The 12,774-nt window shown below is 48.5% G+C and overlaps 2 protein-coding genes across 2 annotated transcripts; both read right to left on the reverse strand.

Annotated features, from left to right (window-relative positions):
- Positions 1-4,763: 4,763 nt before the first annotated feature.
- On the reverse strand, positions 4,764-8,918 carry LOC147000686 (uncharacterized). Its single transcript, XM_085832232.1, has 3 exons — positions 8,567-8,918; positions 7,755-8,005; positions 4,764-7,409 (listed from the first exon to the last, which is right to left on the reverse strand). Exons 1-3 carry the CDS (start codon positions 8,916-8,918, stop codon positions 7,122-7,124), a joined length of 891 nt encoding a protein of 296 aa, XP_085688358.1. The 3' UTR covers positions 4,764-7,121.
- A 1,251-nt stretch (positions 8,919-10,169) lies between these two features.
- Positions 10,170-12,222, reverse strand: LOC147000687 (uncharacterized). Its single transcript, XM_085832233.1, is given in 2 exon segments — positions 10,170-10,271; positions 10,345-12,222. Coding segments are annotated over 2 exon segments (1,980 nt in total).
- Positions 12,223-12,774: the final 552 nt, after the last annotated feature.

Below are 12,774 nucleotides of genomic sequence, written 5' to 3' on the forward strand. Positions count from 1 at the left end.
TAAATAACACAATCACACAGATCTAATCTAGGTTCATTATCAGGTTCCCTGATTCTCTGAAGAGAAGACTGATATGAGCCCTATAATTATGGATGTCGTATTTTGCCTTTTTGTCTTCTCATGGAAAAGCCCCAAAGTCCCATGAGCCAGGACTCTGGGTATTGGAATTAAGAAAGACCAGGCCCCAGGAGCTCATGGCCAGTCTATCCTCTTAGACCCAACACACCTTCCAGGTAGAGTTCTATAAAATATTACATTTAGAAGTTATGGGGGTGGGTGACTCACTACTCCTGTTGGGAACATGGCTCTGGGGTTGCAGGCTTATTGATGAAGAGATGGAGCTTCATCTATGCATTACTCTGCCAGGCTGCAGTACTCCCAGCTGATGGCTCCCTGACCTACAAGGAACCAGGCAAACACCATTGTGATCAGTGGGGGTTGCAAAACCAAGTCTTCCTGGGAGCACACTGATCCTTTTATAGCCCTAGAAAACAATCACCTAAGGTCATATGACCAATCGGCCCAAACTGACTCATCTTAGTACCCCCCAGAATATGGACCCCCTATTGTGGCAAGCCCCCAAACTCTAATTTCCCCAGGAATTCCTTTAAAAACCTCAGGGATAAAGGTCCAGGAGTCAGCAGAAGCCAGCCCCTCAGTGTCTGAAAGGAAATAAAACTTGAGATCTGTGATTCATGTAATGTATGTCAAATAGCCCAAAGAGTTGTTTGTGAGCTTTAAAACCTGGGGCTGAGAAAATAGCAGAACAGGCCAGGACATGCCCGGGCAGGCCCATCTTTACACATCCTGACTGGCCTGGGGCCTCCCTATCTCCCACCCTTCTGACAGTCTATTGATGTTTAAATGGACCAATCATGTGAAACTGGGCCAATTCCTCCCCCAGCCCCACCCCTTTTCTATAAAAACCCCTAGCTTCCAAGCCTCGGGGTCGAAACCACTGTCTCCTGTGTGAGATACATTTCAACCCGGAGCTCCACCATTATGGCTCCACCATGTGGTCGACTCCTCTGTCTTGTGCGGGAGATACATGTCGGCCCAGAGCTCCGTCATTAAACTACCTCATGCTTTTACATCAAGATGGTCGTCTGTTTGTGATTCTTGGGTGCGCATCGAACTGAGTGGGGGTTTCCCCACTAAGTTCTTTTGAAAGACTCTAAGACTCCCAAAGGGAGACACTCACTCAAGCCCCGGGACAGCCGCGCACCCAAGAAGACACTGAGACCGAACTCAGGATGTAGAGAGTAAGATTTTATAAAGCAGCAACAAGCAAGCACATGGACCAGAGGCTCTGGGGTCGAAACTCATACACCAAACAAGGTGCAGAGGAGATTCGACAACCGGCCCAAATTTTTCACAGGCTTTTATAGGAGAAGGGCAAGGGGGGAGCAGGGCAGGGAAAGTACAAATGTGCGTCACTAAGGGGTTCTGCCAAGGGTTATTTCAAGGGACTTTCCAAGGGGCTTTTCGTAACCAAGGGTCGTGTCCTATATTTTGGCAATGTACTTGATTAATTGGAACATTCCGAGGTTGGTCTTATCTCAACAATGTTCTTGAGGCTGCTCCAGGAAACCCTTATCTCAGATATGTTCCTGGAACAGTCCTCAGTTGGGAGGGGATCGAACTCTGAGTTGAAAAGTTCAGGAACGTACTCTGGGGTGAGAAGTTCAGGCGTGTTCCGGGAACAGTCTCTGGATGGGAGGGGTAAGAGGACTAGAGGACTTGAGTTCAGGAAGAGTTCAGTTTTTCCTCTTTCACTTTCATGTCCAGGATGCTAGAAAGAGGATATCAGTTCCTTAGCCATTCTGAAGCAGACATAAGTCAGCACTGCTGGCTCTACCTAGACCCCAAGGTCCCATATTATGAAAGGGTTGAAACCAAGCAAACAGTAAGGCCCAGTTCCATCCTCTCAGCTGTAAACGAGATTGACCATGTGCACTCTCTGGGGATGAACCTTGCAACACAATCAAGTACAATGCGGTCTTGGGATTCAGATGATAACGTACCCTCATTCTTTTCCACAAGGGCAAGTGCAGATGGGTTCTTACAAACTATCCAGTGGCTCTGTCAGGGTGGCTAAGAGAGGGCACAGGCCAGCCAGTGTCCACTCATTTCCTCTACAAGGTGCAATGAACCTCACTCACTCCATTCATGAAGGCACACTTGTTACAAGTGTATAATCACGCTCAAACATCAGTAAATAACACAGACCTCATGCTATCTGTAACGGCTAACGTCGTCAACTTGACCCATTGGGAATCAACTTAAACCCAAGCAGCTGGGTGCACCTGTAAGGATTTCCATGATTGGATCATTTGAGGTGGGAAGATCCACCCTAAATCTGGGCCACAACTTCTGGGGGCGGCCTACATTAAAGGACACAGACACAAGCGCTTGCTTTTTGTCTGTCTGCCCTCACCCTCACTGGCACATGTATCCATGCTGAGGCGCTTCTTCAGTGTAACTAGCACTCACTTCATTGTGATTCCAGTGTAGATCCTAGAAGACATCCAGTTTCATGGAGAGAACAACTCCCTGGAGCACAGACTGTAAGCCACTAAGAAATCCCCTTTTGGGGGGCTGGAGAGATGGCTCAGCGGTTAAGAGCACTGACTGCTCTTCTGGAGGTCCTGAGTTCAAATCCCAGCAGCCACATGGTGGCTCACAACCATCTGTAATAGGATCCGACGCCCTCTTCTAATGTGTCTGAAGACAGCTACAGTGTACTCACATATAATAAATAAGTAAATCTTAAAAAAACACAAAAAAGGAAAACCCCTTTTGACAAACAGAGACTGGTCCTGTCGGTTCTGTTCCCCCTAGAGGACCCTAACTTTTTATATTATTATTATTATTAATTTGATTTGGTTTGATATTTGATTACGGTGTATAGAAAACCCAATTGTTAGCAAAATATACAAGCTTAGAAAGAGATGATTGCAGTCGTCAGATGCAGTTAGGTGTGTGCAGTAGAGATGCAGTTTGGGTGTGCTCCTAAAAGCCTCCGCGGACAAGAATGCTAAAGAATGGAAAATCCCGGCATATTTTAAGACAAATTCCTCAGTGGAGTCTTGTGGTCTTTGCTCTATGACCCCAAACAAAGTCAGCTGGATGGCCTTGAGCTACCCCACTGTAAAGGTGAAATGGTTCAGCACCTGCTGACTTGGCTTGGAGCCCCCACCATGATGGTGACATGGTTCAGCCTGCCAAGGGGTGGGGGGAGGAGCTAGAGATGACTTTATAGCTATTGGACCTTTGAGAGCTCTCTCCTTTGGCTTGGAAGGAGCTCTGGGTTCATGAGTTAGGCATTTTCTTTCTGGGCTTGCAGGAACAACAGAGAAGCAGCTGGCAGGACACAGAATAGGATTCTAGGAGAGAGCTAAGGAGCCCTCTTGGGTTTGGAGGAGTTCAAGAGAAAGGCAGACTAGCTCAGTAGAATAACACAGATAGAAAGAGATTTTCTAAAGAGCTAGCAGGTTAGTTGTAGGAGCAGACTTGTAAATAGATATTTTGTATGTAATTAAGAAAATAAAATTACCTTCAAAAGCTAGCAGGTTTTTACCTCAGCTCCCACCTCCTATGTCTTTAGGTATACAAATATTAGTTAAATGTAAATGATAAATATTACATCTGACTAATATCCCATGAGTTCAAACAGCCTGTGAGTCATCTCCGGAGCCTAGTGACAACAACCACCTTGAGAATTGCTCAATCAGCCGGGCGGTGGTGGTGCACGCCTTTAATCCCAGCACTCGGGAGGCGGAGGCAGGTGGATTTCTAAGTTCGAGGCCAGCCTGGTCTACAGAGTGAGTTCCAGGACAGCCAGGGCTACACAGAGGAAACCCTGTCTCAAAAAACCAAAAAAAGAGAGAGAGAGAGAGAGAGAGAGAGAGAGAGAGAGAGAGAGAGAGAGAGAGAGAGAAAGAAAGAAAGAAAGAAAGAAAGAAAGAAAGAAAGAAAGAAAGAAAGAAAGAAAGAAAGAAAGAAAGAAAGAGAAAGATTTGCTCAATCAAGGATGGCTTAGAATTTAAAGTGCTTGCCACAAAGGCCTGTGGGTCTTCTGAAGTAGATGGAGGGAGCCAAAGCCTGAAGGTTGTCCTCAGGTCTCCACTCATGGATTGTGGCATACACATGTCTGCATTCACACACACACGCACTAATACATTTAATTAATTTTAAACATTAATTTCAGGACAGGTGAAAAGCCCAGTTTCTAATCTGGGTTTTTCTTTTAAGATTTATTTTATTATGAGTACACTGTAGCTGTCTTCAGACACATCAGAAGAGGGCATCGGATCCCATTACAGATGGTTGTGAGCCACCATGTGGTTGCTGAGAATTGGACTCAGGACCTCCGGAAGAGCAGCCAGTGCTCTCCAGTCCCGGTTTCTAACCTGATGACTGAAAGACCCCCGAAGGGAGACCTTCACTCAAGCCTCGGGACTGCCACGCTCACCCACAAGGACTCAGAGACCGATTTTAAAATTAAAGAGGCAGATTTATTAAAGCCACATGAGCAAGAATACAGACCAGCGCGCTGGGGCCGAAACTCATACACCAGGCACGGTGTAGAGGAGAATCGACCCCGACTCAAATTTTTCACAAGCTTTTAAAGGCAAAAACCACAGACTGGGAGGGGGCATGGGGAGGAGATAGGGGAAGTTTAACAACCACAAGTTTGCTTAACCAAGGGGTCATGCCCTACATTGGGCAATGTCCCTGGCCCGTTGGAACATTCTGTGGTTGTTCCAGGAAACCAAGGGGTCTTGCCCTACATTTGGCAATGTCCCTGGCCCGTTGGAACATTCTGTGGTTGTTCTAGGAAATGTTTTTCTCAAGAACATTCCAGGAACTGTTCCCAGATGGGAGGGGTTGGGCTCCATGGTGAAAAGTTCATGTTCCTACAAGAGGCCAGTAATTTTTATTCTTCATTCCCCACTTCTTCTTGTAAGTAGCTCTAATCTTGGAGCGATTCTTCAGCTTCTTGTAGGACCCGGTACTGCTGCCGCAGAACCATTACCTGTACAGCACTTACCCTTTCTTTTACAAAAGCCACTAATCTATTAATAACACACGGCCCAAAAATAAGCAAGAGCATAAGAATTATTAAGGGTCCAGCTATAGTCGAGAGAAGGGTGGTGAGCCATGGAGACTTATTAAACCAACTTTCAAACCATCCTTGTCTGCCCTCTCTTTCTCGCTTGCCCCGCTCAAGTCTTTCTCTCAGCTTCTGCATAGAATCTCTAACTATTCCAGTGTGATCTGCATAGAAACAGCATTCTTCTTTTAGGGCTGCACAGAGTCCTCCTTCTTTGAGGAACAGTAAATCTAGTCCTCTTCTATTTTGTAACACCACTTCGGACAGGGAAGTCAAGGATTTTTCTAAGGCATTAATTGACTTTTCTACCATCTCTAGCTCTTCGTTAACCGCATCTCTTAAAGATTGGATTCCCTGTCTTCCTTCAACTAAGGCTGATACTCCTGTTCCCACTCTCGCCGCCATACCTATACCTAAAAAGGTGGCTAGGGTTAGAGTAATAGGTTCTCTCTTAAATCTCGTACTAGCATACATTTCCTCTAGGCTAGAAGCAGGATGATAATACACTCGAGGCAGCAGTTGAATCATAACACAGTAATCATGGGAAGGATCAAAGACCTTGGTAGATACACAGGGGGTGAGCCCTGAATTACAGGCCCACCAGCCAACTGGAGTCGGCACAAGATAAGTATTAGGTTCTGTTTTGGGCACAGATCGAGTTTGGTTACATAAATGTCTGTGGGTCGGGGGGAGAGTACCTATACAGAGACCTGGGGTTATTGCCGATACTTCAGACAGTGTCAATTTTTTTTCTGTCCCCCATGAACAGGAGGCATGGTGGCTGGTTATATTGAAATCTCCATTAAAGGTAATCCCTTCATAATAAGGGGGGGCCGCGGACAAGCACAGCCAGCAATCTTCAGTGGCATCGGGATTTGTTTCATTAATGGCATAAAAAGCACTTTTTACTAAATTAAACATTCTCTGTCCTGTTGTGGGGTAGGTTGGGGCTACAGTTAGGGTGTTTTGTAAGGTGGCGGTGGGAATTTGAGTGACAATATTAGAGGGACCCATGATAAGGGCTGTCATTGGGGTCGGAGGTTTGGGTCTGACTGTTGGAGGGTTGGGTCTGACTGGTGGGGGTGTGGGTCTGACTGGGAGACCCTGTATAGGGACCTGTGGAGGTTTGGGTCTGACTGGGAAACCCTGTATAAGGACCTGTGGAGGTATGGGTCTGACTGGGAGACCCTGTTCTATAAGGACCTTGTTAGGCCCCATAGGTACCACTATTACTTCTTTTATTGTCAATTTGATTTTAAAAATGAACCCAGGATCTTGTGATGTAGTGTGCACTCTCCAGCCCCATCTATTTCCCTTAAGCCAACTCTGATGATCTTGTTTCCCTTTTTCAGTGAACCTTATGCGTAGGGGGTTACAATATTGACCTTTGCATGGTCCTGAGGGGCTGTTTTTAAGAGCACACCCATTTTCTGGATACTTAGAGGGGTCCCTTTCTCCTTGGTTTGACCCATCATGGTTACTGCCCCGTTTTACCGTGATCAAGTCCCAGGAAGAGGTAGGATTCCAGTAGGCATCTCCTGTTGTTTCACATCCCCATTTTCGACAGTACAGACTTTCTGGTCCTCCACACGTCACCCGCAGCCTTTTGGGTTGACCCTGACCAGGGCAAACATAGAAATCTGCCGCCCTAAGGTTAGCACGGTAGAACTGCCCCGAACAGCCATATGAGCTCCCGATTCCACTCGGGACACAATTTTTTTCAGGGGGTGGGCTATTGCGGTTGGTGTGATCTGGGAGGTCCCAAGTGGGAGATCCAGCTGCTAACTTACAGATGTCAGGTGTGAGATCAGGCCACCAAGTCCAGAGGGGATGTGTGTCAGTAATTGACCATACAATGTCATCTTCTTCATTATGCACCTCCCAAGTTTGGTGAAATGGAGTGTGAGGATTAAGATTTGGGAGGGCCATCTCTGCGCAGCAGGCATAGCTTAAGAGGATTATCAGTAGTAGCCACCATCCAATCATTTTGTTGGGTTTTTTTATCTTAACTGGCGGCTCTCTTGACGTGGGAGGCATGGATCCAAGCGGCGATTCCATCCACTTTTACTGCTGTAGGGGTCGTCAGTAGCACTAGAAAGGGTCCTTTCCACCGGGGCTCAAGTGTACCAGCACGGTGTCGTCTGACAAGGACTGAGTCTCCGATCTGGAACTTGTGGGGTACTGTGGTGTCCCCTGGAGCGTAGGTCTCTTTGATCTGGTCCCAAATCTGGGTTCTGACAACCTCTAGGGCCTTTAGGTGAGCAAACAAAGTAGAAGGTAAGGAAGGGTCGATGTTGGGATCTAATATCCCATTAGACCTGGTCAAGGGGGGTGGTCCCCCATATAAGATCTCATAAGGGGTGAGTCCGAAACATTCAGGCGTGTTCCGGGCTCGGAGGAGCGCAAAAGGAAGGAGGGTCACCCAGTCCTTACCACCGGTCTCAATGGACAATTTAGTCAAGGTCTCTTTTAGGGTCCTATTCATTCTTTCTACCTGTGTTGAACTCTGGGGTCTATATGCACAATGTAGTTTCCAATCAGTCCCCAGGTATGAGGCCAGTCCCTGACTTACCTGGGCAACGAATGCAGGCCCATTGTCCGAACCAATTACCTTAGGGATTCCGAACCGCGGCAGGATTTCTTCGAGAATCTTCTTGGCCACCACCTGAGCGGTCTCAACTTTAGTGGGGAAGGCTTCTACCCACCCAGAGAAGGTATCTATGAATACTAGTATATATTTGTTACCATACAGTCCTGGTTTAATTTCAGTAAAGTCCACTTCCCAGTAGACTCCTGGTCGGTCCCCCCGCTGGCGTTTTCCTTGTTCGATGCAAGGCCGGGTTGCATTAGTGAGAGCACAGGCTGTGCAGGCTTCAGTTACTTTTTTGACTACAGATTTTAGCTTTAAGATATAATAATTAGAAGTTTTGATCAATTGTGACAGTTTGTCAGGCCCTAAATGGGTCAGTTGATGTAACTTTTGTACGTACTTTGTTCCCTCTTCTGTGGGCAGGATGATACGCCCATCTGTTGTTTGTGCTAGTCCCTGGAAGTGAAACTCCCGAGCCTGCTTGCAGCAAACCATAGTCTCTAAGATCCTGAAATCCTCATCAGAATAAGTATAATTAGGACTAATAGGAGGGGAGGGGTCTGGTAGCAATCCTTTTTGTTCTACCATGACCTTTACTCCCTGGGCTGCTTGTTTAGCTGCCATATCAGCCCTCTGGTTTCCTTTGGTTATGGGGTCTTGTCCATTCTGATGGCCCAGGCAGTGGATAATAGCCACTTTCTTGGGCAGATGTATAGCCTCTAGGAGGGCAAGAATTTCTTCTTTGTTTTTTATATCTTTGCCCGCGGAAGTGAGCAGCCCCCTTTGCCTGTAGATGGCTCCATGAATGTGGGCTGTGGCGAAAGCATAGCGGCTATCAGTATAGATGTTGACAGCCTTACCTTCTGCCAGCCGCAGGGCCTGGATTAACGCCAGGAGTTCTGCCCTCTGAGCTGACGTTCCTTCTGGAAGACCACTTGCCCAGATTACCTGTTTGTGGTCCACCACCACCGCCCCCACTCTTCTTTTTCCTTCGACCACAAAACTACTACCGTCTGTGTACCAATTAGGCACCCCTGGCCAAGGTTGGTCAGTCAGGTCCTTTATCGTTCCAGTTTCTTCGGCCAGGATGTCAGCACAGTGGTGTGCAGGGGTAGAGTTATCCGTCAAAGGGAGTAGGGTGGCGGGGTTGAGAATGGCCGGTGGGGCAAAGGTCACTCGGTCATTTAGCAACAGGCTCTGGTAATGGGTCATCCGGGCATTAGTCATCCATCTGTCAGGGGGCTGCCTTATAATGCTCTCTAGGGCGTGGGGGGCAGTTACAGTCACTTGTTGGCCCATGGTGAGTTTATCAGCATCTTTGACAAGCAGGGCCACTGCTGCGATGGCTTTTAGGCAGGAAGGCCAACCGCTGGCGACTGGGTCTAGTTTTTTAGACAGATAAGCTACAGGTCATTTCCATGGTCCCAGAGTCTGAGTTAAGACCCCATGGGCCACGCCAGCCCGCTCATCAACATATAGAGTAAAAGGCTTGGTTAAGTCCGGCAAAGCCAGAGCAGGGGCTGTAAGCAGGGCTGTTTTTATACTGTCAAAAGCCTCTTGATGTTCTTCAGTCCATGTGAAAGGAGCTTTTTCCTTAGTAAGCAGATACAGAGGGGCCGCCAGTATTGCGAACCCCCGGTATCCAGAGTCTACAAAAACCCACCGTTCCCAGAAACTCACGTACTTGGCGCGGGGTGGTGGGGGTCGGGATCAGCATCACAGTCTTTTTTTGGGCCTCAGTAAGCCACCGCTTTCTTTCTCGCAGAGTGTACCCTAGGTAGGTTACTTCGGTGGGACATAGCTGGGCCTTCTTAGCCGATACCCGATACCCCAACTCACCCAGTTCATTCAGGAGCTTCTTGGTTCCATCAAGGCATAGTTCCTGAGTAGAGGCTGCAACCAGTAAGTCATCTACATACTGTAAAAGAGAAATCTGAGGGTTCTGTGCCCTGAAAGGTGCAAGGTCGGAGTGGAGTGCTTCATCAAAGAGGGTAGGGGAGTTCTTGAACCCCTGAGGCAGTCTAGTCCAGGTTAGTTGGCCTGTATATCCTCCTTCTGGGTCTCTCCATTCGAAGGCAAACAGGGCTTGGCTATTAGGGTGTAACTGGGGGCAGAAGAAAGCATCTTTCAAATCTAAGACAGTGTACCAGGCTCGATCCGGCGGGAGAGAGCTTAGTAAGTTGTAAGGGTTTGGAACAGTTGGGTGTATGTCCTGTACTCTTTTATTGACCTCTCTCAGATCCTGTACTGGTCGATAGTCATTAGTCCCAGGCTTTCGTACTGGCAGGAGAGGGGTGTTCCATGGAGATTGACAAGGTACCAAGATTCCTTGGTTTAGGAGTCTCTGAATGTGTGGTCGGATGCCCTCTTTTGCCCCCTTGCTCATAGGATATTGTTTTATGGATATGGGGGAGGCACCTGCCTTTAATTCTACCACAACCGGGGGAACTTGCCTGGCTAGTCCTATCCCTGCTTGCTCAGCCCATACTTCAGGAAACTCAGACAACCATTCGGGGGCTGGCAATAATTGCTTATGATCTTGTTCATGGAGGCGATATTCTTCTTCTAGATTTAGAACCAGACAAGCTACCGGTGTCTCTCCCCAAGTAACTTCTGACCCCTTGGGGGTAAACTGTACTTGAGCCTTAAGTTTAGTCAATAAGTCCCGTCCCAAGAGGGGAGCAGGGCACTCAGGGATCACCAGGAAAGAATGAGTCACTTGGCTCTTTCCAATTTCTAGAACGCGCTTGGTGGTCCAGGGGTAAAATTTGTTACCAGTGGCTCCTAGTACCATGGTCTTTTTATCTTTTAATTTTCCCAGTGGTTTGGTTAAGACTGAATGTTCCGCTCCGGTGTCTATTAAAAAGTTGACAGGAGTCCCCTCCACTGAAAGGGTTACCCTAGGCTCGGGGAGGGGGACCGGGCCTCGACTCCCCTAGTCTTCTTCTAGGCTCAGTACCTTTAGTTCTTTCGTTTTTTTCTTGGGGCAATCTCTAACCCAATGTCCCTTCTCTTTGCAATAGGCACATTGGTCCTTTTCAAGTGAGAATTTTTTTTCTCCCGGCGGTCTTTTGGCCCCGTTGCCCAGGTACCCTGACTGTCCAGTTCCTGACTTTTTATTACCTACCACTGCGGCCAAAATTCTGGTTAAGTTTCTTTCTTGTAGGCAGTCACGCCGGTTTTCCCTTTCCTCTACTTCTCTCTTTTCTCTATCCTGTTTCTCTTCCTCTGTCTCCCTTTTGTGATACACTTTTTCTGCCTCCTTTACTAAGTCCTGTAGAGTATAGTCCTGGAGTCCCTCTAGCCTCTGCAGTTTCTTTTTAATGTCAGGGGCCGATTGACCAATAAAAGTTATTGCTACAGCCGCCTGCTGTCCTTCCGAGGAAGGGTCAAACGGAGTATATCTCCGGTATGCCTCCATGAGGCGTTCTAAAAAGACAGAGGGTGGCTCCATTGGTCCCTGCAGGACTTCTCTTACCTTAGCCAAATTGGTGGGCCGTCGAGCGGCTCCTTTGAGACCCGCCACTAGAGTCCGGCGATAGACCAGGAGACGCTCCCTACCTTCCACTGTGTTGTAATCCCAATTGGGGCGAGTCAGTGGGAAAGCTGCATCTATGAGGTTGGGGAGACCGGTGGGAGTCCCATCCTGCCCAAGGACATTCTTGCGGGCCTCTAACAGGATTCTCTCCCTCTCCTCTGTAGTGAAGAGGACCTGCAGAAGCTACTGGCAATCATCCCACGTGGGTTGGTGGGAGAACATAAGGGACTCAAGGAGTCCTGTTAAACCTGTAGGATTTTCTGAAAAGGATGGATGGTTAGTTTTCCAGTTGTAAAGATCTGCTGAGGAAAATGGCCAATATTGGAGGGGAATGAGGTCATTTGGGCCCAGAGGTGGACCGCCTACATAACTTCGGAGTGGGAGGGCTACGGTGGAGTTGGGCCCCGTTGCCCCCTCTGGGCTGCGGCCTCGCCTGCTTCGGGTCCCCACCGCTGGTCCAGTTGCCTCGCTTCCTTCGGGAGAAGGTTGAGGAGGGACCGCGGGCTCAGGTGCCTCGGGGACTGGTGGTAAGGGCTGGGGTAAGGGGTAAGGGGGAGGTAGAGCATCACCCCACATGAGGTCTTCTACCTCTGGATAGATCTTGGGAGGGGCTGACGGTTCCTGTCGAGGAGTTTTGGACTCCTGAGTGACCGCAACCATAGTCTTAGGGAGCCCAGAGACCCAGGGTTTTACCCAAGGAGGAGGGAACTGGGCTAGATCCTGCCAGACAACGATGTACGGCACCTGGTCGGGATGGCCAGTTTGTTCCTGGAAAACACGCTGCCTGACTGCAAAAATGAGAGAAAGATTAAAGGTTCCCTCGGATGGCCAGCCGACACCGAAAGTCGGCCACTCAGAGGTGCAGAAGGTCTGCCAAGGCCCCTTTCGGACCTCTACTGACAGATTATGAGCCCTAGTTTTAATTTCTTTCCAATGATCAAGAGTTAAAGACAGCGGGGTGGTCACTGTCTGGCCCATTTTTAGTTCGACAATGCACACAATAGACACAGACACGAACAACAAAGAAAAGAGAAACCAAAATCGTCTCCAACCCGGAGTCGACCAGAAAAACTGAAAAGAGTCAGACGGCCTCGGAGGAGGTCGCTGACACCGATCGTCAAGGAGAAGAACTGCCTCCTGACTGTTCCCGTGGGGGTCCACCAGGCGTCCCTGGTCCTCCCCCTGTCCTCCTGGGACGTCTCCCAGGGCGAACGGACGGTGGACACCTAGATACGTCTATCTTTATCCACCCCGCGGTCCCCCTCAGAGCGCGGTCTCAAAGAGCGTCCACAAAACCGAAACTGCGATCGCACCAGACTTTCAGACAGAACACCAATACCAGACTAAGACAAGACAAAGAATCTTACCTCGAAGTGGGTCTCGGACCTCTGGGTGGTTGCGCAAATCCCGGACAAGCCCCCAAATGAAAGACCCCCCGAAGGGAGACCTTCACTCAAGCCTCGGGACTGTCACGCTCACCCACAAGGACTCAGAGACCGATTTTAAAATTAAAGAGGCAGATTTATTAAA

Source organism: Mus caroli, unplaced genomic scaffold (genome assembly GCF_978045245.1).
Source record: "Mus caroli unplaced genomic scaffold, Mus_caroli_1 scaffold_17, whole genome shotgun sequence".
In the NCBI taxonomy this organism is placed as follows: Eukaryota; Metazoa; Chordata; class Mammalia; order Rodentia; family Muridae; genus Mus; species Mus caroli.